At 39.3% G+C, this 26,450-nt stretch overlaps 2 protein-coding genes across 4 annotated transcripts; both read left to right on the top strand.

Annotated features, from left to right (window-relative positions):
- The first annotated feature begins 807 nt into the window (after window positions 1-807).
- LOC110169331 (acyl-coenzyme A thioesterase 1-like) lies at window positions 808-8,943 on the top strand. Of its 2 annotated transcripts, XM_055155792.1 has the most exons (12): window positions 808-1,231; window positions 2,470-2,556; window positions 3,917-4,127; window positions 4,470-4,569; window positions 4,705-4,895; window positions 4,963-5,132; window positions 6,072-6,191; window positions 6,321-6,403; window positions 7,535-7,628; window positions 7,813-7,893; window positions 8,248-8,389; window positions 8,524-8,943. In XM_055155792.1, the coding sequence occupies exons 3-12, from the start codon at window positions 3,932-3,934 to the stop codon at window positions 8,649-8,651; spliced, it is 1,305 nt and encodes a 434-aa protein (XP_055011767.1). In that variant the 5' UTR covers window positions 808-1,231; window positions 2,470-2,556; window positions 3,917-3,931; the 3' UTR covers window positions 8,652-8,943. The 2 variants fall into 2 exon arrangements, with proteins under 2 accessions (XP_055011767.1, XP_055011766.1); XM_055155791.1 differs by lacking the exon at window positions 2,470-2,556 and having other exon boundaries at window positions 812-1,231.
- An 8,231-nt stretch (window positions 8,944-17,174) lies between these two features.
- On the top strand, window positions 17,175-24,733 carry LOC110169333 (peroxisomal succinyl-coenzyme A thioesterase-like). 2 transcript variants are annotated; one of them, XM_055155475.1, is made up of 11 exons: window positions 17,175-17,431; window positions 19,603-19,813; window positions 20,698-20,797; window positions 20,933-21,123; window positions 21,191-21,360; window positions 22,166-22,285; window positions 22,417-22,499; window positions 23,482-23,575; window positions 23,760-23,840; window positions 24,202-24,343; window positions 24,487-24,733. In XM_055155475.1, exons 2-11 carry the CDS (start codon window positions 19,618-19,620, stop codon window positions 24,612-24,614), a joined length of 1,305 nt encoding a protein of 434 aa, XP_055011450.1. In that variant the 5' UTR covers window positions 17,175-17,431; window positions 19,603-19,617; the 3' UTR covers window positions 24,615-24,733. The 2 variants fall into 2 exon arrangements, with proteins under 2 accessions (XP_055011450.1, XP_055011449.1); XM_055155474.1 differs by having other exon boundaries at window positions 24,202-24,561.
- The last annotated feature ends 1,717 nt before the right edge of the window (window positions 24,734-26,450 follow it).

Here is a 26,450-nt window from a genome sequence, read left to right as displayed (position 1 = left end):
CCCAAACTATGGATTAATGGAAAATAATTCCCAAAAATTTACTAACTCTGAATTGAGAAAATGTTTTAACAAAATCATATATCCATTCGTGCACAACCCAAACGATGTTGCCAAGTACTTTAACAACCCAGAAAAGATCAAAATTACAACAGTTTATCTTAGACTCCCCATTCCTCCAAAAGCAGAAGAAGTTCATTATAAAACTCTGTGTGGAATCTACCCTTCCAGTGAATTCATCAGAACATGCTCTGGTATAGAATATAATAAATGCTCCTACTGTGACGTGGACGTAGAAACAACAGAGCACCTCTTCTTTGAATGTGTAAAGAGTATTACTTGATGGGAAGATGTACACTTCTGTTTGTTCTGTAAAATAATCCATCTAAAGGACTTCACCAAGAAAGACATTATTATTATTTGGACTTCTATGTAAGGATAAAATACATGAACTACTTTTGAATGTTATTATTATACTTTTTTCATCCACATTTTTCATCCACATAAACAAAATTTTGAAACATAAACCCCTTTTTATAGCATTTATCAAAGAGCTGAAACTTTTTTTTTTTTTTTGCCTCTCTCACCTTTAAGGACAGCGAGAACGCAATCATTCTGACTTATCACTAGCTATGAACTCTTAAACCCTTAAATTTACGTTGTTCCTGTCTGACCTCTCATTTGTCATGCTTACTTGCTCATTTAACATTGCCAAATTGTTTGTACTATATAATTTAGCAAAAACAAAACAAAAAAAAAAAAAAAAAAAAAAACAAAAAAAAAAAAAAAAAAAAAAAAAAAAACTATGGCTATTTCGCTGAACTCTGCTTTTGATTGGTTGAGCCAGTCACGTGATCTGCATCAGCGGAAGGTGGAGGAGGATATTTGGCGCTGCTTCGGAGGAGTTGACCTGAAGTGCTCTTTGGGGGAAGGATCCTGGGAATTGAAAACCCGTCGTTTGTTTGCTACTGGGCCGACAAAGACGTTCGGTGTGTTTGCCTCTGGACTTTATTAAGGCTGTGTCCCGCATTTTTTGTGATGGATGTGGGGAACAGACTTGTGTTCATGGGTCAGGCCCATTAGTGGTTTGACAAACTTGCCACAGCCACACGTGACCTGTATGCAGTTCGATACTGACACAGTATCTCACAATCGGATCGTCAGTCAGCCACATATAGTCAGCCAACAGCCCCGCATGAAAGCCAGAATCGGCCGAGACACGACTGCTACTTGAGTAAGTTCAGCGTGGTTACACAACATGAAACTCCAGAAGAAGTTGCAGCGAGTGTAGTGTGTCTGAAACATAAAACTATAATAAAATCTGGAAGGTGAAACCAAGATTTTATTTATTTATTTAATTTCAAATATACAGTGTAATATGGTTTGCAGTGGTATAAACAATAACATTGCTAGAGGCTTTATAATTCATATTTACAGGGCATTATACAGATGTAGAAATATAATAAATATGTTCACATTTTCTATTTCAAATTCCATACAAAGTGCTTTTGTTTTCATGGCTTTGGGATTTGTGTGTGATAGGATTAAGATTTAGTTCAACACATATATTTTTTACAAGAATATCTTTCTCAAAGACACCACAAAGTGCGTGTTTTGCAATGTAGGTTTGTATCAAGCTTTTTATTCAGAAACAAAAATATGTCATCCAAAAGATTTGAGTGTATGAACTTTCCCAAAACACATGGGTGACCATTTCTTCAACTCTGTGACAGAATGAGCAAAGATGATCCACGTTTAAGCGACATTTTGAAATAACAGCACTAACAGAGTTGTTCCAAAGAAAAACAGAAGCTGGTTTACTGAAAGACTCTCTTGTGATAAGTTCTTTTATACATTGGTTATTTGTTTTAATGATTAAAAATGGGTCAGAGTTACCAATAAACAGCTCTGTTTTAGCTGGGCCATCATGAGAAACATGTACATAAGTGAACATCATCATTTTCACACCAGAAGGGATGGCGTCAAAAACAATTACATATTCTCTTACATTAATGGAAAATTGTAAACATTGAAAAATTCATTGTAGGAGTAGGTGATGCCTTCGTTGTTAAATAGTTGGTGTATAAAGATCGTCAACCCCTTTTAAGAAAAGAGTTTTGTGCTTAAAGCATATATCCTTGTTATTCCATATGTAACACTTAGGCTATGTGGTGAGAAGTTGTGCTTATATACTAAAGACCAACATAACAGTAGCTATTTGTGAAAGTTACATTTAATTGAAAGATGCTATAATTACATCTCAAAATAAAGTTTAGACCTCCTGATGCTTCAAATACACGTGTTGAAATGAAGTTCCGTAAAGAATTTGGGATAAATAAATATCTTTAGATCCATTTATTTTTGAAAGAGGAATGTAGAGTCTGAAAATCTGGTATGTTAAATCTACCATTACTTCATTTGTTAATATTAATCATTAAATTTTTCCTAATGAGGTGTGCTTTTTTCTTCCAGATGAAATCTGATAAGATTTTATCTACTTGTACATATATGAATAAACTAGCCCTTCAGCTTTGAAGAGTAAAACCTTACCAGAGATCAGTAAGTCCCTTTTAAGCCACTTAATAAATTTATTTTGAATTCATAAACACAAGGGGGTTAAAGTGCTCACGTTGTCTTTTGTCTTTTATAATACTAACATCCAAATATTTCACTTTTTACTGATATTTGTAAGGAATTACAAGATTTGATGGGGAATAGTTTCCATTTGGGTGAGTTAAACTTGAGTCCTAAAGTTAAGGAAAATGTGGTTAATAGGTTAATAGCATAGTTTACCTGAGAACAGTCATTTAAAAAGAGTGTTTTGTCATCAGCAAGGTTCTCTTCCTACAATGGATTAAGATCACTGTCCTTAATATAACTGGCTAAATTTGCACGGGTAACAAAAATAAGAAGGCAGAAATTGGGCAGCCCTGGCATATTCCACGTTCTATATTGTCTATATATCTATATCTATATATATGTATATATCTATGAGTTGTTCCACTGCAGTACAAATGGAGCTGCTGTAAGCAATGATGAAGGGACCTGCAAAGAGGACTCCACAGTGGGAATAGGGAGAGGGAGAGGGAGAAGGAGGCTTGGGAGGCTCATGTTTCAAAGAGACAGAAGTGAAGGGAAAACAGGATTGTTTGAATATAATTTGAAACTATTCAGTTGTACTTCTGACACTTGATGATTTTAGCATGGGTTGAAGATTTAAATTCTGATATATCAGTTAAACACTGGGAGAAAGATTAATTCTTCCTCCATTAATAGTCGTTATTGATTTGTCCAGTTCGAGGTGGTACACAACTTGCGCTATTCTAAAACAGAATTTGCATAAAAAGTTTCCAACAGTGTTTTCTCAGTGTGATAAATGTTCTTGTGCTGAGGGAACACTTGATCATCTTATTTGGTTTTGACCACAATTACTTTCTTTTTGGTGTACAATTTTTAAGTGGTTTTCTAAGTGTTATTCTAAAGACATTAAGCCTGATTACAGCTTAGCTCTATTTGGATGTTCTATAAATGCTGCAGCTTGGGATGGTGGTGGCTAAAAACCTAATTTTGTTGGCATGGAATTCTACCACCACCAAATTTTGAAGACTGGCTTTGTGAAATACTATCTGTAATTCAAATGGAGCGTGTTTGATTGGACACTATGAACAAGAAAGAGACATGAAGCTATATGGGGAGCATTCCTGGCTCAATGCCATATCACCACAAATTGAGAAATGGGACATACATATTGGATCTTGACTGTTATTAGAAGAAAAAAACTTGCACATGGTAGCATTAAATAAAGGTAAATACATGAATTCATAAATAAAAAGTGTGGTGTTTACCTTCACATCACAACAAATGTAAGATACACAGGTATATACATCCGTGTTATGAGAATAATATGTTTTTTTTGCAGATCATTTTGGCATTAATGGCAAATAAACCGAGTGGTGTGCGGCTGTCCGTTCACCCATCCCGAGCTCTTGTGGATGAGAAGTTTAAAGTGCTGGTCCAAAATGCTCCTCCTGGGACTGAGCTGACGGTGCGCTCCCATCTCCTCAGTGAAGACAAACACAACTGGGAGGCGTTTGGACACTACATGTGTGACAGCACCGGGACACTCAACTGTAAGTCTCTCACTAAGTATTAATACTCCCCTGTTCACTTCAGTCTTTTCCGGTGGAGGGCCCATCACCTGCTTGTTCCAAAGGAGAATGCCTGGAATGTTCCATTAAATGTATTATATATCATATATTTTCCTGAAGACAAGTTATGCAAGCACACCATGTTAGAGGTCAAATTTGTAGAAAGGTGACTCTGCCATTAGTAACAGTATACCTGTCATTGACTAAATGCAAGACTTACCTGATATTTTAGTTCTCCAGTAAAACCAGTTACACCTCCATGGAGACAAGCAGGTGGCTGACCTCAAATCTGAAAAGTTACATAGTGCACCTTTGCATTGACAGTGTGTGAGGACCCCAGCCTGGGTGGGACATATGAAGGAGTGGAACCAATGGGATTACTGTGGAGCCTCAGACCAGTGCCAGGGAGTAAACCTGGACTCAGGTCAGACATTATAATGTGTGACTGTTCTTTCTACAGTATTTTTGTGTAGCAGCACATGTGATGTAAGAGTGGGTAGGAGATGTAATGCAAAGTGTATCTAATGAGTGTGACTAATGCAATATAATAATGGCTCAGGTTGAGGAAGACCAATGTGGAGACCCCTCTGGAGGTGACAGTGTCAGTGTACCAGGGCCACCTGTCAGAGGGCTTCAACGAGCAGAGCTGTCTGGCTGCTGTGCTGGTGGAGCGCTGGTACATGGCTCCTGGAGTCCAGAGGATACCAGTTACAGAGCACGACCTCACTGCTACACTCTTCCTCCCTCCAGGTGGGCTCTCCTTCTGCACAGTGTGTGCCAGGGGTCGACTTTGTTGCTTACAGAAGATTTTATGCAGGACCTGGCCCGTTTCCTGCTGTCCTGGACCTCTGGGGAGGAGGTGGCAATCTAGTGGAGTATAGAGCGTCTTTACTGGCGTCACATGGGTTTGCTGCTCTGGCCCTGGATTATCTGACCAATAAAGTCACAATGACAACTGGAAAAAGTATGAAGAATGACTACTTTGAGGTAATGAAGATCTTTTTTTATTTTGTCAACTTTGAAACTTGAAAGGCTGCTGTGTCAACATCACAATAGTGGAAGAGCAGCTCACTCTTTTTATCTTTAGGTAATAAATCACTTTGGTTCAAGATTATAAAAAAGGCTGCAGTAAATTTAAGGTTCAGTGACCTTATGTCCCCCAATTAAAGCACAGAACAGGTTGTTCTAAGGCACAGGTTGTTATTATGTAAGCCACATCTAATCAAAGTTTAATCTTACTTCAATATTGGTACAATGGGTACACACTGAAATAGCACAACATAAAAATATTTATTGAGGGTTTGATCTTCCTGTTATCTGCAAAATTTTGAGACATTTTTACCATTCAAAACAAAGACACTGTGCTCTAGTTGTTTGCCAGTGGAAAGGACACTTGTGCATATTTTACACTTTTCACCTATATTCTGTTTCTTTCACCACTACCACCTGAATGTATATGCCTTATTGTAATTATGTAAATATAACATAAGCACTGTGGGTCCATGCTCCTACTTAGAATCATCATTTTAGATGAAAGAGTAATTTGGTGCAAGGCAGTGAAGGATACACTTTTGTTTCCTTGCTAAATTAGCCACATGTTAACCAGATGGAGAACACATGCCTGTGGAGGAGATGAACATTTAGAACAGGACTTGGGCAGCGACTGATACCTGGATGCCTTACCATGCCCAGATTAGACAAGGCAAGATGCCTTGTATTTGAGAAAAATCTTTGATGAGCCTCCACACAGGCCAGATTAGGGAAGAACAGGAAAGAATGATTTTTCATCACTCTGAAACAGATGGATGAACAGATTTTCCCATAAGTTGGCTAAAGTCCAGCCACCAATGAATTAATCATGATTTACATGGTGTTCATTAGACCATTATGTTTGATAGTACATGTAGCTTGTTATTGCTTTTCTAGACTGCCTATAAATTCCTGGAGCAGCATCCTCAGATTGTGGGCAGCAGGATCGCCATGTGGGGCCTGTCTTTTGGTACAGCTATGACCTTAAAAATGGTCGCTTACTCCAAGGTCATGAAGGTAACAGTGAACTTGTGCTACATTGATTTTCATATATTCAAATAATTTAAAAAAATTATGTTTATTTCACTTGAAAGAAGGCATAATTTTAAAACTGTAATGTCACTGTGGTTTCTTTGTGTTTCTCAGCTTAGATGTGCAGTGTGTATCAACGGAAGTCATGTTCAGCCAGTGAACGGCAGCGTTGAAGAACTATTGAACTACTTTAGTATGTAAGTTATGTTGCTGCTAACAGCTTTATCATCATTTAATTTTAGCCATTGCTTAAGTCATTGGAGATGACAAATCCACTGTCAAATTTAATGTAAGTGTAATATAATATTCCTGACCTTGTAGTTTGAAGATTGCATTGCAAGTTGTTATTGTTTTTATTTTTTCATCAGCTCTTTCTGCGAGGTGTGTGATATACTTCTCTTTGTACCTAATTCTATTCACCTTATTCTGACCCACCCACTTTTGTCTCTAAATGCTGCTAAACTGTGCTTTCTTGTGGTGGCACTTCCAGTTCAACAGGAATATCATTCATTTCAGTGGAGAGTTTGGGAAATGTTTTGCATCTTACCGTATTTTCCGCACTATAGGGCGCTCTGGATTATAAGGTGCACTGTCACTGAATGGTCTATTTTCGAACTTTTTTCACAAATAAACTGCACCGGACTTTCAAAACACAACAGTTAGATGGGTTAGTTGGACTTTGTTTGGCGCGTTCACGGTGACTCTCGGCTTTGTTCAGTTGTGGCGTGTAGGGAGGGTGCTGTCTGGGACCACTGGATTGTTGGCGTGTTTGCAGTGACTCAGTTGTTCAATTGTGGCTAGAAGTGACACATTGCACTTGCTTTTTCGGTTCGTTCCTCCGTTTCATTCCTTGTCCACGTGGAGTGATGAGTGTGGCTGCGAGTGTTTTTCACTGCATGGTCGCTGTTTGCTCTGTGCGTGTTTGCGTGCGCCGCGGGTGGTGCGGCTTTGTAGTTTACTGAAGTCGTGCTGGGACACCCGAGTGGATTCGTGTATAGGGCGCTATGGATTGTGGGGTGGGCAGTTGTTTTTTGATGGGGTTGGAGGCTTATGAGCGCGCCCTATGGTGCAGAAGATATGGTAATTATGACATAAAGTTCATTTATGTAACATGTTCAAAACCAACCTCTCAACTTCTCACCAACTGTCTAGGGGTTTTAAAACAGCTTTATAGTCTTTATTGAACTTATTTTCTGTTAAGATCGGCAGCCCCATGCAAAATAATACAACCCAAATGATGATGGGGACGTGCATACAAACTTCTGGAATAAGGTGAATAGCACTGTGCTTGGGTAAAATGTTTTATCATGTAACAAAACTGTATTCAGAAATCAAGACAAAGTCCGCATCAATGAGAAGCAGGAAGTAATATGGCATGACCTGCTCCTGCCAATCCCTGAAGACCCTGCATTCAAAGTAGATGTGAGTACGAGGGATTTATAGATATTTAAACAGAAAAGCACTGGAGAAATGCTGAAGTAACATTACTAACCCTTTTTATGTGGGATCTTTGTATGTTTTACTCAAGGCAATCTCACCAGCAACCACATTTATATTGTTTTGTCTTGTATTATTTTACTACAAAAATGTTTTTCTTCATGTGCAGATGGGACGTGTGCAGTGCCCCCTGTTGTTAGTGGTCAGTCAGGATGATCAGAACTGGTCGTCTTTTATAGCTGCTATGGATGTGAGTTCACTGTATTTGGGGATATCATAGCAGCTACTGCAGTTTGTAAGGTGGAAAATATTGAAAGATAAATTTAGCTCTCTTAATTTTAAAATGGTATATTCAGTATACAGGTGGGAGTACAAATTAAAGTTATCAAAATAAAGTTATCAAGCAAAGTTATGGAACATCAAGAATGTGATTTTTATTTATTATCTGAATTTTAACAGTAGCTATTCTCCCTATATTGTCCTTGTGTCTCACTTAATGTCTGAATGCTGGGAATTGTGAAGTCTTTACTTTAGTAGACATTTGATTGCATGTTGCTTACATTTCATTCCTATGGTAGTTAAAGTTGTTGATGTTTTGTGTTAGATAAAGGCGATGATGGAGAAGGCTGGGAACATTCACCTGCTCACTCTGCTCGCGTATCCCGACGCTGGTCACCTGATCGAGCCTCCGTACTCTCCACTCACACGGGCCAGCAACTTCAGATCATTTTACACCCAAGACCTGTGTAAGAGAAGTTGTAAAAATGTTAAGCAAATATGCTGTCAGCATACTGCATACGGCACAAAGTGTAGATCAAGCTGAGGGATTAAACGCATGATGAGATTTTATTTTCCTTTTCTTTTTCTTCCTGTCTTCCAGGCATGGTGTTGTGGGGCGGGCAGACTGTGGGCCACGCTCGAGCTCAGGAGGACTCATGGAGGAAGGCTCTTGTATTTTTGAGAGAGCACCTTTATGACAGGACAAAAACATTCACATCAAATCTGTGAGATCAACAAGTACATGTAGAATGGGTAGAATGATGGGCAAAAGACACATTTTAATCATAAATGATAAAAATAACATATCATTTTCATTCGTTTAAAAAAAAACAAATATAAATGGAAATTTGTTTATTTGTTCGTTGTTTAAAGATTTTGAAATTTATATTCTTTTTTTATTCTTTAGAATTCAGATAATTTTCAGAAATGTCCTTTAAAACCAGTGGAAAGGGCCTTTCAGAACTTATTTTAGACAAACTTTTTAATCTTTCTAGAACTCATAAAAATGTACTCCATTATACCCTGAGTTCTGTTTTCTGAAAAATATCAGTTTTAGAGGTCATTTTTTTCAAGGTCAAATTCAGGTTTTGAAACCGGTTATAAAGGGGTTAAAATCCTGATGATTTTTTATAAATGTGATCTTTTTGATTAGAGCAGGAACAGATCTTTATTTTAGCCCCCCCAAAAAGTGTGGGGAAAAAAATTAATCTATGATGATTTTACTGCTGCTTTTATGAGTGGACATTTATGTCCATAGGGTCCTAAGTGTTATCCTACACAAAAACTAAAAATGCTACAAACTTCCAATTTTAGACAATGGATACATATAAAAATGTTCACCATTATAGCCTGGCTTCAGTTTTCTGGAAATTTTTTCAATTTTAGAGGTATTTTTTATTAAAAGAGTTAAATATAAACACAGATGTTTATAAATTTGCTATTTTTGATTACAGTCCCTGACAAAAGTCTTGTCGCTTATCCATTTTGTAGAAACAAAAACTTATAACCTGACTTTAAATTAATCGATTGGTTTTAGAAATGTCTCATATGAAAGCTAAAACCCTCCCAAATTATGCTCAATATACTAAAATAAATTTGCTTCACTGAAGAAAGATTGATCATTTAATGAACACAGAAAGGTCAGATTTTGGCAAGACAAAAGTCTTGTTGCCTTGTCATATGATTCACCCAATCCTAGATTACAGCCTCACCCATGATCAGTTACTGATCAGTCAGTTAGTGTTTGTGTATAAAAAGAACCCCAGCACACCAGACCTTCACATCAACTGCAACTTGACCTCTGACAACATGCCTAAGATCCACCCTGAGACAAACCAAGTGCGTTAATTATCAAGAGGCTGAAGACCAGATCCACTGCTGAGGTGGCTGACACCTTCAATGTGTCTCAGCGTCAAGTACAAAGAATAAGAAAAAGATCTGAAATGACTGGAGATGTTTTTGACAAGCCCAGGTCCGGCAGACCCCACAAGACAACTGCTCGGGAGGACCGTTTGTTGATTCGAAAATCCAAGGCCAGCCCCTTTTCCACTGCAGCAGAGCTCCACCAGGCCTGGTCACCTCAAGTCCCTGTGGTCAACCTGAACAGTTTGTAGAATTCTGTCTCGAAATGGCCTCCATGGTCGAATCAGTGCACAGAAACCAGCACTAAACAAAAGGCAATTAAAAAACCGTGTGGCATTTGCCAAGGCCCACACTCTGCTAAAAGGATGGACACTGGAAAAGTGGCAGAAGGTGGATTTCTCAGATGAATCCTCGGTTGAATTACATCACAGCTGCCACAAATATTGCAGGAGACCTACTGGAGCCTACATGGATCCAAGATTCACCCAGAAAACAGTTAAGTTTGGTGGCAGAAAAATCATGGTCTGGGATTACATCCAGTATGGGGGTGTGTGAGACATTTGCAGGGTGGAAGGCAATATCAATAGCCTAAAATATCAAGAAGTATTAGCTACCGCTTACATTCCCAACCATAAAAGGGGTCAAATTTTGCAGCAGGATGGTGCTCCATCGCATAATTCTATCTCTACATCAAAGTTTCTCAAGGTGAAGAAGATCAAGGTGCTCCAGGACTGGCCAGCCCAGTCACCAGACATGAACATCATTGAGCATGTCTGGGGTAGAATGAAAGAGGAAGCATGGAAGACAAAACCAAAGAATCTTGATGAACTCTGGGAGGCATGTAAGACGCTTTCTTTGCTATTCCTGATGACTTCATCAACAAACTGTATGAATCATTGTTGAACCGCATGGATGCAGTCCTTCAAGCTCATGGAAGTCATACAAGATATTAAATATGGATCTCACAGCACCACTACTTAATTCACTGATGTTATGCAACATATTTTTGTATTTGAAGTAAATTATTTGTTCAATTTTCTGTGGGCGACAAAACTTTTGTCTTGCCAAAATCTGACCTTTCTGTGTTCATTAAATGATCAATCTTTCTTCAGTGAAGCAAATTTATTTTAGTTTATTGAGCATAATTTGGGAGGGTTTTAGCTTTCATATGAGACATTTCTAAAACCAATCGATTAATTTAAAGTCAGGTTATAAGCTTTTGTTTCTACAAAATGGATAAGCAACAAGACTTTTGTCAGGGACTGTAGAGAAGGGACAGATCTTTGGATTTAGTTGAAAAAATATTAATCTGATCAATTTTATAGCCGCTTTTGTGGACCCTAAATGTGACTTTTTTGTTCTGAGTAATCCAATGCAGTGGATAAAATAAAATAAAATGGAAACTAAAAACTTCAAGATGGAGCGAGCGAGGGCTGCGAGTAAAAATGTCTACTACAAGAGACCAGTCGTCTACATCGATTGAGTGAGAGTGACCTCTGACTAATCACAACGGGTTGTGCAATAGCGTCTGACGCGAACAAATCGTGTCAACCCCCCAGTTCTCCGCTTTTGAGTCATTCGCTTCATTCGCGCGTCCAGGATGCTCGAGTTTGGGAATTTGGTCGTGCAAGTAAATACGCTCTATTTGCTGTGTTCCCTCCAGAAGGATGAACTGCGCCTGCGCGGTGTCCTCTCAGTCTGCTGCTTGGACTACATTGAGCGGGTGCTTTATTTAATGTGGAGGAGACGTGATCCACTTTGACTAGTGTGACTATTTTGACTAGTTTCGATGCAAGTTTAAACTGTTATTATTTTGTAAAAATGTAGACTATAACATGTCATAGATACACACTTAGTTGTCTTTTGCTGACTATAGCTAATCGGCCGCAATTTTCCCGATCACCGTGCAGCGTGGATTTCTGTAAACAAACATACGTGAGTATCTACTTTTTCTCTCTTTTATTTAAAGACCGTTTCAGATAGCGACCGTTTCATTGATAGCGATGTTTTTGGTCAGGGTGTTATATATTTGAGGAGGGAAATCTTAGGCTATTGAATAGACTATAGTGTTCATGTATGTCCTTAACATCATGACTTTACACTGAGTACAGTGCATTGTGAATTTGTTGTCATTTTTTTCCCCGATCACTTTCTCACATTAGATTAAAACAAACTTCAGCCCATGATTAATATTGTTTGAGTAACAACATTACTACATCTTTGTCTTTAGAATAATTTTCTCTACAATTAGACACCGAGGCAAACATATGTACCATGCTATCCTGTGTTGACATTCTGTGGGTTTAGTCTTTTTGTGTCTTTATGTAGAAAGAATGATCTTTTTAACCCTCACTCTCCTCGGGGTCACATAGACCCGAATAATTTTTTTCCCTTCCCGCTCTCTTGGGGCGGGTCAATCAGACTCAAAAATTATTTTTTCTTTATTTTTGACCCACCCCAAGAGGGCGGGAAGGAAAAAAAAATCTTCGGTCTATGTGACCCCGAGGAGAGCGTGAGGGTTAAACGTGTAAGCTCAGAGGGCTGCTCAGACACTGATCAATAGTTAGAGCCTAACAGCACCATCTATTGGATTATTTGTGCAACGCCAACTGTTTTAAGATTGTCACTGCTGATATTACCCATACAATCTATACAAATGTTGGGCAATTCTTACTTGTTGGTTTTTTAAACTCTGCACAAGATAAATTCCATCCATCCATTTTCGTCCGCTTATCCGGGGCCGGGTCGCGGGGGTAGCAGCCTAAGCAGGGACTCCCAGACTTCCTTCACCCCAGACACGTCCTCCAGCTCCTCTGGGGGGACCCCGAGGCGTTCCCAGGCCAGCCGAGAGACATAGTCCCTCCAGCGTGGCCTGGGTCTTCCCCGGGGCCTCTCCTCCCGGTGGGACATGCCCGGAACACCTCCCGAGGGAGGCGCCCAGGAGGCATCCGGAACAGATGCCCGAGCCACCTCAACTGGCTCCTCTCGACGTGGAGGAGCAGCGGCTCTACTCCGAGCTCCTCCCGTGTGACTGAGCTCCTCACCCCATCTCTAAGGGAGCGCCCAGCCACCCTGCGGAGGAAACTCATTTCGAGCGCTTGTATCCGCGATCTCGTCCTTTCGGTCACTACCCAGAGCTCATGACCATAGGTGAGAGTAGGAACGAAGACTGACCGGTAAATCGAGAGCTTCGCCTTTCGACTCAGCTCCCTCTTCACCACAACGGTCCGATACAGCGACCGCATCACTGCCGAAGCTGCACCGATCCGCCTGTCAATCTCACGTTCCGTCCTTCCCTCACTCGTGAACAAGACCCCGAGATACTTGAACTCCTCCACTTGAGGCAAAGACTCCCCATTTATGATTAAAAAATGAAAACAAGACCAACCAATGCATAATTACAATGTGTTTGTGACATCACCAGCCTTTGAAACCTAAATCTTTTCATTCTGATTGTGTATTGCATTTTCCAGGTACCTGCCACTTCTTTTGACAGTTTTCAAGTGGCTCTCTCAATGGTGGTGACTACCATTTTGGACTGCCTCATGAGGTGTTTAGCTGTCTCCCCACTGAAGAATGGAGATCATGGCTGAGGTATGGTGTAATGGACATCGACAACGTGGACATCCAGGCACTGCTTTACAACTTCAAGTGAGCTTCAAGGAGAGGAGACATACCTGCAGGGATGGGCCTAACTTCTGCAGATGGGTGCTGCCTTTGTGTCACGTCTTCCTCGGCCTCTGAGAGAAACCTCCTGGTCCTACTTCACAGCGCAGGAGCAGACACATGACACTGAGTCAAAGGACTGACGCACAACACATCTTTTAAGATTATACTTGAGCATAATTCTTCACAAAGAAGTTCTTTGCACTATAGCTAAAATAAAGAGGTGCTGTTTCCGCCCGCCTCTGTATCTCTATATCTGTTCCAAGCATTTACTGCCATGTACATACACATTTACATTACTTATAGGCACACTGTGTAACTTTAATGGTGAAGGTCATCTGGTCATCTGATATTTTTCCATGGAGACTTTATTGCTTTTGCCTGAAATGTTCCACAGTAGGCTTAATCTGATCTATTTTGCATTTATTCAACTACAGGTGTTTTCATTGCTTAAAACACTGCACAGATCTGATGTGTAACTTAGCTTGGTGCATTCACATTTTCATCTTCATGGAGATAGATATGTTTAACTGTGGAGGATTCTGAACAAAGCAACAACATCTCCATAGAGACAAGGAGGTAACAGACCCTCCACCAGAAAAGTTACACAGTGCAGTAATTTTTTTGTTTAAGCTACAATCGAATCGTGCTGCAGAACTTTATTCGCATGTGAACGTGCCTTTACATAGGGTTAACATATAAATCATTCCCCTGGTTTGTGCCAGACGCTTGTGTGAACAGAGGGGTTTCACTAAAGAGCTGCCCTACCTAACTTCTATAGAACCACTTTTTAATGTCATTTTATGAGTCATTTTTCTTTTATCTCTCTTAATGCTAGGGCCCTCAGAAACAATATTAAAAGAAAAAAAATAATGTTTTTATTTTGCAAAAATACTAAAACAAACTGTTCTTTTACAAGAAACCCATTATAGTGAAGAAGATGCACAATTCTGGACCAATCAGTGGAGTGATAAAGTATTTTAATGTCATGGAACCAACAAATCTGCTGGAGTAGCTATCTTATTTAACAATTTTAGTGGGAAAATCCAAAACATTCACAAAGACACCAGTGGCCATTGAATAATTTCTATTTTAGAAATGGATAACAATCTTTTAATATTAGCAAATGTCTATGGGTACAGTTCAAAATAAAATACTATTTTTAGAATGTGCAAACAATCTTAAACCACTCAGTAGAAAATATTGCACTTCCAATGTTATTATTGGAAGGTGATTTCAACATGGTCTTAAATGATTGGCTTGACAGATCCTCCTTCAAATTCGACTCTCTTCATCTGAATCCTATTGTAGACTATATTGCCCCAAACTCTTTGATCCTTGGGCCAATCTAGAAAAGAAGCTCTTCTCCTTGTACAAAACTGGTGGCTCTTCAAAGTCACGCCTTGATTTTTGGAACATCTCAAATGATTTTGCAAGGTTTAATATTGAAACCTTCATATTTGCTGCCCCTCTAACAGATCACGGCTTAATCCAATTCTCATTTGCCTTAAAAGATAAAACTTTTCATAGCAAAGGATACTAGAAATTTTACTCCTCCATGAAAATTACTGAAATTACAGAAGAAATCACTAATATTTATAGTGAAAATATATTATATAAATAATAATGTTATTATAAATATTATTTCAAACATAAGCAAATGGGGGAGTACTTCAAATTCAGAGCCTATCAGATTGTTATCAAACATAGTAAAATGGCTGCTATTGCCAGTAAAGAAAAAGAGGTAATTAAAGGAATTCATTTGCAATAAACCTCTACTAAACGAAACAGATAAGTAACTATTAATTTTCTTACAAACTTACAGATGACAGCTATACCAATAAAGCAAAAGGGGCGTAGCTCAGGCCCCATGCCAAATGGATAGAAAATGGCGAAAAAATACTGCCTACTTTTGTTGTCTTGAAAAATAAAGATAAGAAAAAAACAGTATCAAATCATTAGTTGTCAATGGCATTTGATCTACTGATCATAAACTAATTTTCAGTGAAATTTCCAATTTTGATGGCAAACTGTATTCCTTCTCCTCTAAATCAGATGCACATCTAAATCAGATATCGTTTTTTCAATATATGCAATTTTATTCACCAAATTGATGAACATTTGAAGGAATTATGTGATGCTGAAATAACACTAGATGAATTAGATAAAGCAGTGAATTTTCTTTCTTCTGACAAAGCCCCAGGCTGTGATGGTTGAACTAGCAATTTTTATAAACATTTTTGGCCTGAAACAATTTCACATGGTGGCCTGTCTCATATTCTAAAACAAGGAGTTATCACCCTAATCCCTAAACCTGGGAAAGACTCTACTCTAATTGACAATTTAAGACCTATTAATTTATTAAACAATGGCTACAAAATTTTATCTCATATATTCACTAATAGATTAAAATCAGGCATTTCTCAAATGATTTCAGATACACAATCAGACAGGCAGATCCATACACAATAATATCCATCTCATTATGGATCTGATTTATTACAGTCACTTTATACAGGACCAAGGATTTAGCCTCCTCCTTGATTTCTTCAAGACATTTGACATGATAGAACATGAATTTATGTTTAAAACCTTAGAAAATTTCTGTCTTGGGAATAATTTCATTAATATTATAAAAATCCTCTATAAAGACACGGTTCAGTGTCCTTATGAAATGGTACTTCTCAAAGATTTAATATAAATACAGTGATAAAGCAAGGCTGTCCTATCAGTGCTGTTTTATTTATAGCGGCTGCTGAAATGCTATCACTTTACATAAAGAACAGTATCTTTGGTAAACTTAATGTGATGGGACAGCTGTTGTCTATCTGCCAACTCGCAGATGACACTACTATTTTTCTAAATCATCTAGATGAAATACACAAAATTCTACAAATTATCATTATATGTATATCATTATATCGTCAACATATCTTTGGACTTCTATGTAAGGATAAAAAACATGAACTACTTTTTTATCTTATTAGACTTATTCAACCACATTTTATAGCATTTATCAAAGAGCTGAAACTTTTGCCTCTCTCACCTTTATGGATAGCGAGAATGCTATCTTTCTTAAAAAAAACAACAAAACAACAAAACACATCACTAGCTACGAACTCTTAGACCCTTAGCATCTCATGACATTTATTTTATTATAATTTTTTATTTACTTTGTTTCTGTCTGACCTCTCATTTGTCATGCTTACCTACTTGACTATTTAACATTGCCAATTTGTTTGTGTCATATAATTTTGCATAAAAAACAAACAAACAAAAAACAAAACAAAAATAACTAGAAAAGCACTCAGAGAGCGCAGACCTCCGCCAAGGACTACTCCCATTTTTTATATAAATTGCGATAAAATCAGTCTTCTGGATCAGATCCGGATCAGCCTTTGGAATATGAAAGAGGATCCCATTGTCCATCCCTGAGTCAAATTTCATGGGGTTTGGTCAATAATTAACCGAGATATTGAGAAACAAAAGTTTTGGCCCCATTTACCACAATGTTAACTAAAATTTCAAAGTGATCCAGAATCCAGGATTTCTTCCGGATCACCCCCAAAATGAAATCAGTTCTTCCTTTTCACATTTCCAACAAATCCTGAAAATTTAATCAAAATCGGTCCATAACTTTTTGAGTTATGTTGCTAACAGACAAACAAACAAACAAACAAACAAACAACAAACAAACAGACAAACAAACAGACAAACAAACAGACAAACAAACAAACGCCGGCAAAAACATAACGTCCTTGGCGGAGGTAACTATGGTTAATTCAATGAACTCTGCTTCTGGTTGGTTGAGCTTCAAAGCTCGAACCAAACACGTGATCAGCGGAAGATGGAGCAAGACCGTCTGCACTAGTGGTTGGACAAACTGACCACAGCCACACATTTACCTGATAATCGGATCGTCAGTCAGCCAACATCCCCGCATGAAAGCCAGAATCGGCCGAGACACGACTGCTACTTGAGTAAGTTCAGCGTGGTTACACAACATGAAACTCCAGAAGAAGTTGCAGCGAGTGTAGTGTGTCTGAAACATAGAACTATAATAAAATCTTCAAGGTAAAACCAAGATTTTAGTTATTTATTTAATTTCAAATATACAGTGTAATATGGTTTGCAGTGGTATAAACAATAACATTGCTAGAGGCTTTATAATTCATGTTTACAGGGCATTATACAGATGTAGAAACATAATATGTTCACATTTTCTATTTCAAATTCCATACAAAGTGCTTTTGTTTTCATGGCTTTGGAATTTGTGCAATCGTTTAGAGAACTTCTATAAGAGGACAAGAACACTGAAATACAACAAATTTGTTTTTCTGATGAGAAGATTGACAGCAATGGTTATGAATTTAGGATTGAGTTCAACACATTTTTTTTTTTGCAAGAATATCTTTCTTAAAGACACCACAAAGTGAATTTTTGCTTAAGTATTTTTGTTTTTCACAAACAAAAATATGTCATTCCTAAAGATTTGAGTGTATGAACTTTCCCAAAACACATGGGTGACCGTTTCTTCAGCTCTTTGACAGAATGAGCAAAGATGATCCATGTTTAAGCGACATTTTGAAATAACAGCACTAACAGAGTTGTTCCAAAGAAAAACAGAAGCTGGTTTACTGAAAGACTCTCTTGTGATAAGTTCTTTTTACATTGGTTATTTGTTTTAATGATTAAAAATGGGTCAGAGTTACCAATAAACAGCTCTGTTTTAGCTGGGCCATCATGAGAAACATGTACATAAGTGAACATCATCATTTTCACACCAGAAGGGATGGCGTCAAAAATAATTACATATTCTCTTGGCATTAATGGAAAATTGTAAACATCGAAAAATTCATTGTAGGAGTAGGTGATGCCTTCGTTGATAAATAGTTGGTGTACAAAGATCGTCAACCCCTTTTTTTAGGAAAAGAGTTTTGTGCTTAAAGCATATATCCTTGTTATTCCATATGTAACACTCTTTGTGAAAGTTACAATGTTTAATTGGAAGCCTATCAATGCTATAATTACATCTCAAAATAAAGTTTAGACCTCCGAATGCTTCAAATACACGTGTTGAAATGAAGCGGACAGCCCTGGCATATTCCTCGTTCTATATTGTCTATATATCTATATCTATATATCTATATATCTGTGAGTTGTTCCACTGCAGTACAAATGGAGCTGCCACTAGTCAGTCTTGACAGAGGGGGAAAGCCTTATCCACTTTTTATTATACATCCATAGTCTGAAAACAGAGTGCTGTAAGCAATGATGAAGGGACCTGCAAAGAGGACTCCACAGTGGGAATAGGGAGAGGGAGAAGGAGGCTTGGGAGGCTCATGTTTCAAAGAGACAGAAGTGAAGGGAAAACAGGATTGTTTGAATATAATTTGAAACTATTCAGTTGTACTTCTGACACGTGATGATTTTAGCATGGGTTGAAGATTTAAATTCAGATATATCAGTTAAACACTGGGAGAAAGATTAATTCTTCCTCCATTAATAGTCGTTATTGATTTGTCCAGTTCGAGGTGGTACACAACTTGCACTATTCTAAAACAAAATTGCATAAAAAGTTTCCAACAGTGTTTTCTCAGTGTGATAAATGTTCTTGTGCTGAGGGAACACTTGATCATCTTATTTGGTTTTGACCACAATTATTTTCTTTTTGGTGTACAATTTTTAAGTGGTTTTCTAAGTGTTATTCTAAAGACATTAAGCCTGATTACAGCTTAGCTCTATTTGGATGTTCTATAAATGCTGCAGCTTGGGATGGTGGTGGCTAAAAACCTAATTTTGTTGGCATGGAATTCCACCACCACCAAATTTTGAAGACTGGCTTTGTGAAATACTATCTGTAATTCAAATGGAGCGTGTTCGATTCGACACTATGAACAAGAAAGAGACATGAAGCTATATGGGGAGCATTCCTGGCTCAATGCCATATCACCACAAATTGAGAAATGGGACATACATATTGGATCTTGACTGTTATTAGAAGAAAAAAACTTGCACATGGTAGCATTAAATAAAGGTAAATACATGAATTCATAAATAAAAAGTGTGGTGTTTACCTTCACATCACAACAAATGTAAGATACACAGGTATATACATCCATGTTATGAGAATAATATGTTTTTTTTGCAGATCATTTTGGCATTAATGGCAAATAAACCGAGTGGTGTGCGGCTGTCCGTTCACCCATCCCGAGCTCTTGTGGATGAGAAGTTTAAAGTGCTGGTCCAAAATGCTCCTCCTGGGACTGAGCTGACGGTGCGCTCCCATCTCCTCAGTGAAGACAAACACAACTGGGAGGCGTTTGGACACTACATGTGTGACAGCACCGGGACACTCAACTGTAAGTCTCTCACTAAGTATTAATACTCCCCTGTTCAATTCAGTCTTTTCCGGTGGAGGGCCCATCACCTGCTAGTTCCAAAGGAGAATGCCTGGGATGTTCCATTAAGTGTATTATATATCATATATTTTCCTGAAGACAAGTTATGCAAGCACACCATGTTAGAGGTCAAATTTGTAGAAAGGTGACTCCGCCATTAGTAATAGTATACCTGTCATTGACTAAATGCAAGTGTTACGGCCCCAGGCCTTAGTTCTAATATTTCTGCAGAGTTCTCTTGATTCCTGCTGCACGAGCCCTGGTCTGTGATTGGTGGGGCAAGTCCACGCCCACTTCACCTGCAGCCACCTCCCCCTATTTAAGGAGATTGCCAGCACCTGTTTGGGGCTGCTGGCCTTGGTGGCCAGTACGTCATTTTGGTTTTGTTTATGTAGTTTAGTCTCATTCTGTTTTGTGCCTTTTTTGATTTGGTCACTCGATTCTGTTTGTGGGTTTATGTGGTTTAATTTGGGGAACTTGTGTTTAGTTTAGTGTGTGTCCCTAAGTTTTACCACTCGTTTTTGTGTAAGCCTGCGTGACCCCTTTTCTGGCACAAAACTCTGTTTATTCTGTTGTTGTTCTCTTGTTTAGGTTGTTTTCTGTATATTTTTAGTGTTTTGTTAATTTACCTTTACATTCCTGTTAATTAAACATTACTTAATTTATTCCATTTTACATCTTGGTTTTATTTTTGTTACTTCCCTCACCCCAAACGAGCTGGGTCGTAACAGCAAGACTTACCTGATATTTTAGTTCTCCAGTAAAACCAGTTACACCTCCATGGAGACAAGCAGGTGGCTGACCTCAAATCTGAAAAGTTACATAGTGCACCTTTGCATTGACAGTGTGTGAGGACCCCAGCCTGGGTGGGACATATGAAGGAGTGGAACCAATGGGATTACTGTGGAGCCTCAGACCAGTGCCAGGGAGTAAACCTGGACTCAGGTCAGACATTATAATGTGTGACTGTTGTTTCTGCAGTATTTTTGTGTAGCAGCACATGTGATGTAAGAGTGGGTACGAGATGTAATGCAAAGTGTATCTAATGAGTGTGACTAATGCAATATAATAATGGCTCAGGATGAGGAAGACCAATGTGGAGACCCCTCTGGAGGTGACAGTGTCAGTGTACCAGGGCCACCTGTCAGAGGGCTTCAAGGAGCAGAGCTGTCTGGCTGCTGTGCTGGTGGAGCGCTGGTACATGGCTCCTGGAGTCCAGAGGATACCAGTTACAGAGCACGACCTCACTGCTACACTCTTCCTCCCTCCAGGTGGGCTCTCCTTCTGCACAGTGTGTGCCAGGGGTTGACTTTGTTGTTCACAGAAGGTTTTGTGCAGGACCTGGTCCGTTTCCTGCTGTCCTGGACCTCTGGGGAGGAGGTGGCAATCTAGTGGAGTATAGAGCGTCTTTACTGGCGTCACATGGGTTTGCTGCTCTGGCCCTGGATTATCTGACCAATAAAGTCACAATGACAACTGGAAAAAGGATGAAGAATGACTACTTTGAGGTAATGAAGATCTTTTTTATTTTGTCTTATTTTGAACTTTGAAACTTGAAAGGCTGCTGTGTCATCATCACAATAGTGGATGAGCAGCTCACTCTTTTTATCATTAGGTAATAAATAACTTTGGTTTAAGATTAAAAAAGTCTGCAGTAAATTTAAGGTTCAGTGACCTTATGTCCCCAAATAAATCACAGAACAGGTTGTTCTAAGGCACAGGTTATTATGTAAGCCACATCTAATCAAAGTTTAATCAAACTTCAATATTGGTACAATGGGTACACACTGAAATAGTACAACATAAAAATATTTATTGAGGGTTTGAGCTTCCTGTTATCTGCAAAATTTTGAGAACTTTTTACCATTCAAAGCACAGACACTGTGCTCTAGTTGTTTGCCAGTGGAAAGGACACTTGTGCATATTTTACACTTTTCACTTATATTCTGTTTCTTTCACCACTACCACCTGAATGTATATGCCTTATTGTAATTATTTACAAGAAGAGAAAATGAAGATTTTGAACACGACTTGGGCAGCGAGTGATACCTGGATGCCTTACCATGCCCAGATTAGACAAGGCAAGACGCCTTGCATTTGAGAAAAATCTTTGAGAGCCTCCTGCACACAGGCCAGATTAGGGAAGAACATGAAAGAACGGTATTCCTTTTTCATCACTCTGAAACAGATGAATGAACAGATTTTCCCATAAGTTGGCTAAAGTCCGACCATAAATGAATTAATCATGATTTACATGGTGTTCATTAGACCATTATGTTTGATAGTACATGTAGCTTGTTATTGCTTTTCTAGACTGCCTATACATTCCTGGAGCAACATCCTCAGATTGTGGGCAGCAGGATCGCCATGTGGGGCCTGTCTCTTGGTACATCTTGGACCTTAAAAATGGCCGCTTACTCCAAGGTCATGAAGGTAACAGTGAACGTGTGCTACATAGATTTGCTCATATTTAAACAATTTAAATAAAAATTAAGTTTATTTCACTTGAAAGAAGGCATCATTTTAAAACTATAATGTCACTGTGGTTTCTTTGTGTTTCTCAGCTTAGATGTGCAGTATGTTTCAGTGGAAGTCACGTTCAGCCAGTGAACGGCAGCATTGAAGAACTATTGAACTACATGAGAATGTAAGTTATGTTGCTGCTAATAGCTTTATTATCAGTAGTTTGAAGATTGCATTGCAAGTTTCTGTTATTTTTTCATCAGCTCTTTCTGCGAGGTGTGTGATATACCTCTCTTTGTACTTGATTCTATTCACCTTATTCTGGCCCGCCCACTTTTGTCTCTAAATGCTTTCATGTGGTGGCACTTTCAGTTAAATGTGAATTTCATTCATTTCAGTGGAGAATTTGGGAACATTTTGCATCTTAATTATGACATAAAGTTAATTTGTGTAACATGTTAAATTTTCATGTGCACCAACAAGAGTCTCACCGATTCTCTAGGACAGTCTTTCCCAAACTTTTTTCTGAGAACCCATACTTTAAAAGTCACAAACCTTCACGACCCACGTCAATAGACATTATTCTTAAATAACAAAGTAAAAGTGGATGTGATCATTATATGAACATTAATGAGAGTACTTTATTGTTGACTGCCTGATCGTGTCTCCTTGAACAGTTACTGTAGTATTACTCAAGTTTTAAACAATGAAAAACTGTAACTGAACCAGCAATAAAAGGTATCCATCTGGAAGTGCACAGATTTTCTGATTTATAACCCTTCTTTTTGGACAACCAAGCAAGCGTTTCTCAACTTTAGCTCCAGGAACACTCGTCCAGTGCAGGCAGATATGATTTGCTGACTCATTAGCCCTCTCATGTCTCAGAACTATATTGCAGACCTACATGCAGATCGTGACAAGGCGACCCAAAAAAATCTCTTGCAACCCACCTGACGGTTGCGACCCAGTCTTTGGGAAACAATGCTCTAGGGGCTTTAAAACAGTTTTATAGTCTTCATTGAACTTATTTTCTGTTAAGATCGGCAGCCCCATGCAAAATAATACAATCCGAATGATGATGGGGACGTGCATACAAACTTCTGGAATAAGGTGAATAGCACTGTGCTTGGGTAAAATGTTTTATCATGTAACAAAACTGTATTCAGAAATCAAGACAAAGTCCGCATCAATGGGAAGCAGGAAGCAATATTGCATGATGTGATCCTGCCAATCCCTGAAGACCCTGCATTCAAAGTAGATGTGAGTACGAGGGATTTATAGATATTTAAACAGAAAAGCACTGGAGAAATGCTGAAGTAACATTACTGCCCCTTTTTATGTGGGATCTTTGTATGTTTTACTCAAGGCAATCTCACCAGCAACCACATTTATATTGTTTTGTCTTGTACTATTTTACTACAAAAATGTTTTTCTTCATGTACAGGTGGGACGTGTGCAGTGCCCCCTGTTGTTAGTGGTGGGTCAGGATGATCAGAACTGGCCGTCTTTTATATCTACTATGGATGTGAGTTCACTGTATTTGGGGATATCATAGCAGCTACTGCAGTTTGTCAGGTGGAAAATATTGAAAGATAAATTTAGATGTGTTAATTTTAAAATTGTATATTATTAATATGCATTATACAGGTGGGAGTACAAATTAAACTCAAAATAAAGTTATCTACCAAAGTTATGGAACATCAAGAATGTGATTTTATTTATTACTTGAATTTTGACCGTAGCTATTCTCCCTATATTGTCCTTGTGTCTCACTTAATGTCTGAATGCTGGGAATTGTGAAGTCTTTACTTTAGTAGACATTTGATTGCATGTTGCTTACCTTTCTTTCCTATGGTAGTTAAAGTTCTTGCTTTTTTGTGTGTCAGATAAAGGCAATGATGGAGAAGGCTGGGAACATTCACCTGCTCACTCTGCTCGTATATCCCAACGCTGGTCATCTGATCGAGCCTCCGTACTCTCCACTCACACGGACCAGTAATTTCAGACCACTTCAAAGCACAGGCTTGTGTATGAGAAGCTGTAAAAATCTTAAAGTATGCTGTCAGCATACTGTAAACTACTGTACTGTACTGCAAAGCGTAGATCAGGGCTGGGAGATTAAACTCATGACGAGTTATGATTTTCCTTTTCTTTTTCTTCCTGTCTTCTAGTCATGGTGTTGTGGGGCGGGCAGACTGTGGGCCATGCTCGAGCTCAGGAGGACTCCTGGAGGAAGGCTCTTGTATTTTTGAGAGAGCACCTTTATGACAGGAGAAAAACATTCACATCAAATCTATAAGATCAATAAATACATGTGTAACGTGATGTGTGGGTCGACTTGTCGACGAATAGCTTAAAGAGAAGTCCATGTATATGGACAACTGGTAAGGCAGTTATAAGGCTAAGTGAAGTACCATCTGAAAGTCTCCTAGAAGATGTGAATGCAGCACTGAGAGCGATCCCTACCACAACCATCACTGAAACCTATGAGCTGATATACACTTCAGCAGCAGTGATCCTAGAGGTGCTGGGCTCTAAGAGCAACCATGGGAGCCATGCGATACAATACCCACCATGGAAAAGACAGTTAGAGGCTAAAATCAAAGAGGCGCGGAGAGAAGTCAGCCAATTGTCAGAGGCCCAGAAAGGTGCAATGAAAAAGCAAGAGGTACAGCCAGATTCCCATATCTGAAGCACTTGAAATTGCCAAACAAAGGCTCCAAGCCTTGGCCAGCCGCCTAAAGAGGTACACATGAGATACCGAAGCCAGACGAATAAACCGGCTGTTTGCAACACAACCGGCAAAAGCATACACACTGGCAGGGTAAAAACACCGGAGCAGACCCACCAAGGCTGGAGAACTGAAAGGTACTGGAAAGGCATATGGGAGAGGGATGCATCACATAACACAGATGCACAGTGGCTGGTGGATCTGAGAGAAGACCACAGCAAACTCCCTGAACAGAATCCAGTCACCATCACAGTGGCAGAAAGAGTCTCAGGTATGAAAAGCTGGACCGCACCGGGCCCTGACATGATCCACGCATACTGGCTAAAGAAGCTCACTGCTCTCCATGAGCACCTGGCAGCACAAATGAACCAGCTGCTAAGGGATGGAACACACCCTGAATGGTTAACCCAAGGGTGTATGATCCTAATCCTAAAGGATCCTTCAAAGGGTGCAGTCCCATCCAAATATTGGCCAATAACCTGTCTCTCCACAACATGGAAGCTCATGTCAGGCATCATCGCAGCTAAGATAAGTGGGCACATGGATCAATACATGAGCTCAGCACAGAAGGGCATTGGCAAAAACACCAGGGGAGCCAAGCACCCACTCCTGGTTGACCGAACAGTCGCCCGTGACTGCAGAACCCGTAAAACCAATCTGTGCACTGCCTGGATTGATTACAAGAAAGCCTACGACTCACTTCCACACACATGGATCACTGAGTGCTTGAAACTGTACAATATCAACAGGACTCTAAGGGCGTTCATTGCAAACTCAGTGCGGTTGTGGAAAACCACCCTTGAAGCCGATGGGAAGCCACTTGCACAAGTGTCCATCAAATGTGGCATATACCAAGGAGACTCACTGTCCCCACTGCTGTTCTGCATAGGCCTGAACCCCCTCAGCCAAATCAACGACCGCACTGGCTATGGATACCGACTCAGAAACGGGGCCACCATCAGTCACCTCCTCTACATGGATGACATCAAGCTAAGTACGCTAAGAGAGAGAGAGAAGGTAGTCCACAGAGAGGGGGTCTCACTCCCAGAGGGAACAATAGCAGAATATGAAGACAGTTACAAGTACCTTGGTATCCCACAAGCAAATTGCAACCTTGAAGAGGCAACAAGGAAAGCGACTACGGCCAAATACCTGCAAAGAGTGAGACAAGTCCTAAGAAGCCAGTTCAATGACAAGAACAAGGTGCAGGCAATAAACAGCTCTGCCCTGCCAGTGATCAGATACCCAGCAGGAATCATAAGCTGGCCAAAGGAGAAGATACAGACCACAGACGTTAAGACACGAAAGCTCTTGACCATGCATGGAGGATTCCATCCCAAATCCAGCACCCTGAGACTGTACGCAAGCCGGAAGGAAGGAGGCTGAGGACTAGTGAGTGTGGGA

Source organism: Boleophthalmus pectinirostris, unplaced genomic scaffold (genome assembly GCF_026225935.1).
Source record: "Boleophthalmus pectinirostris isolate CB_2022bp ecotype Guang Dong unplaced genomic scaffold, ASM2622593v1 HiC_scaffold_2, whole genome shotgun sequence".
Taxonomy (NCBI): Eukaryota; Metazoa; Chordata; class Actinopteri; order Gobiiformes; family Gobiidae; genus Boleophthalmus; species Boleophthalmus pectinirostris.
This window is presented reverse-complemented; position numbering and strand designations above follow the sequence as displayed.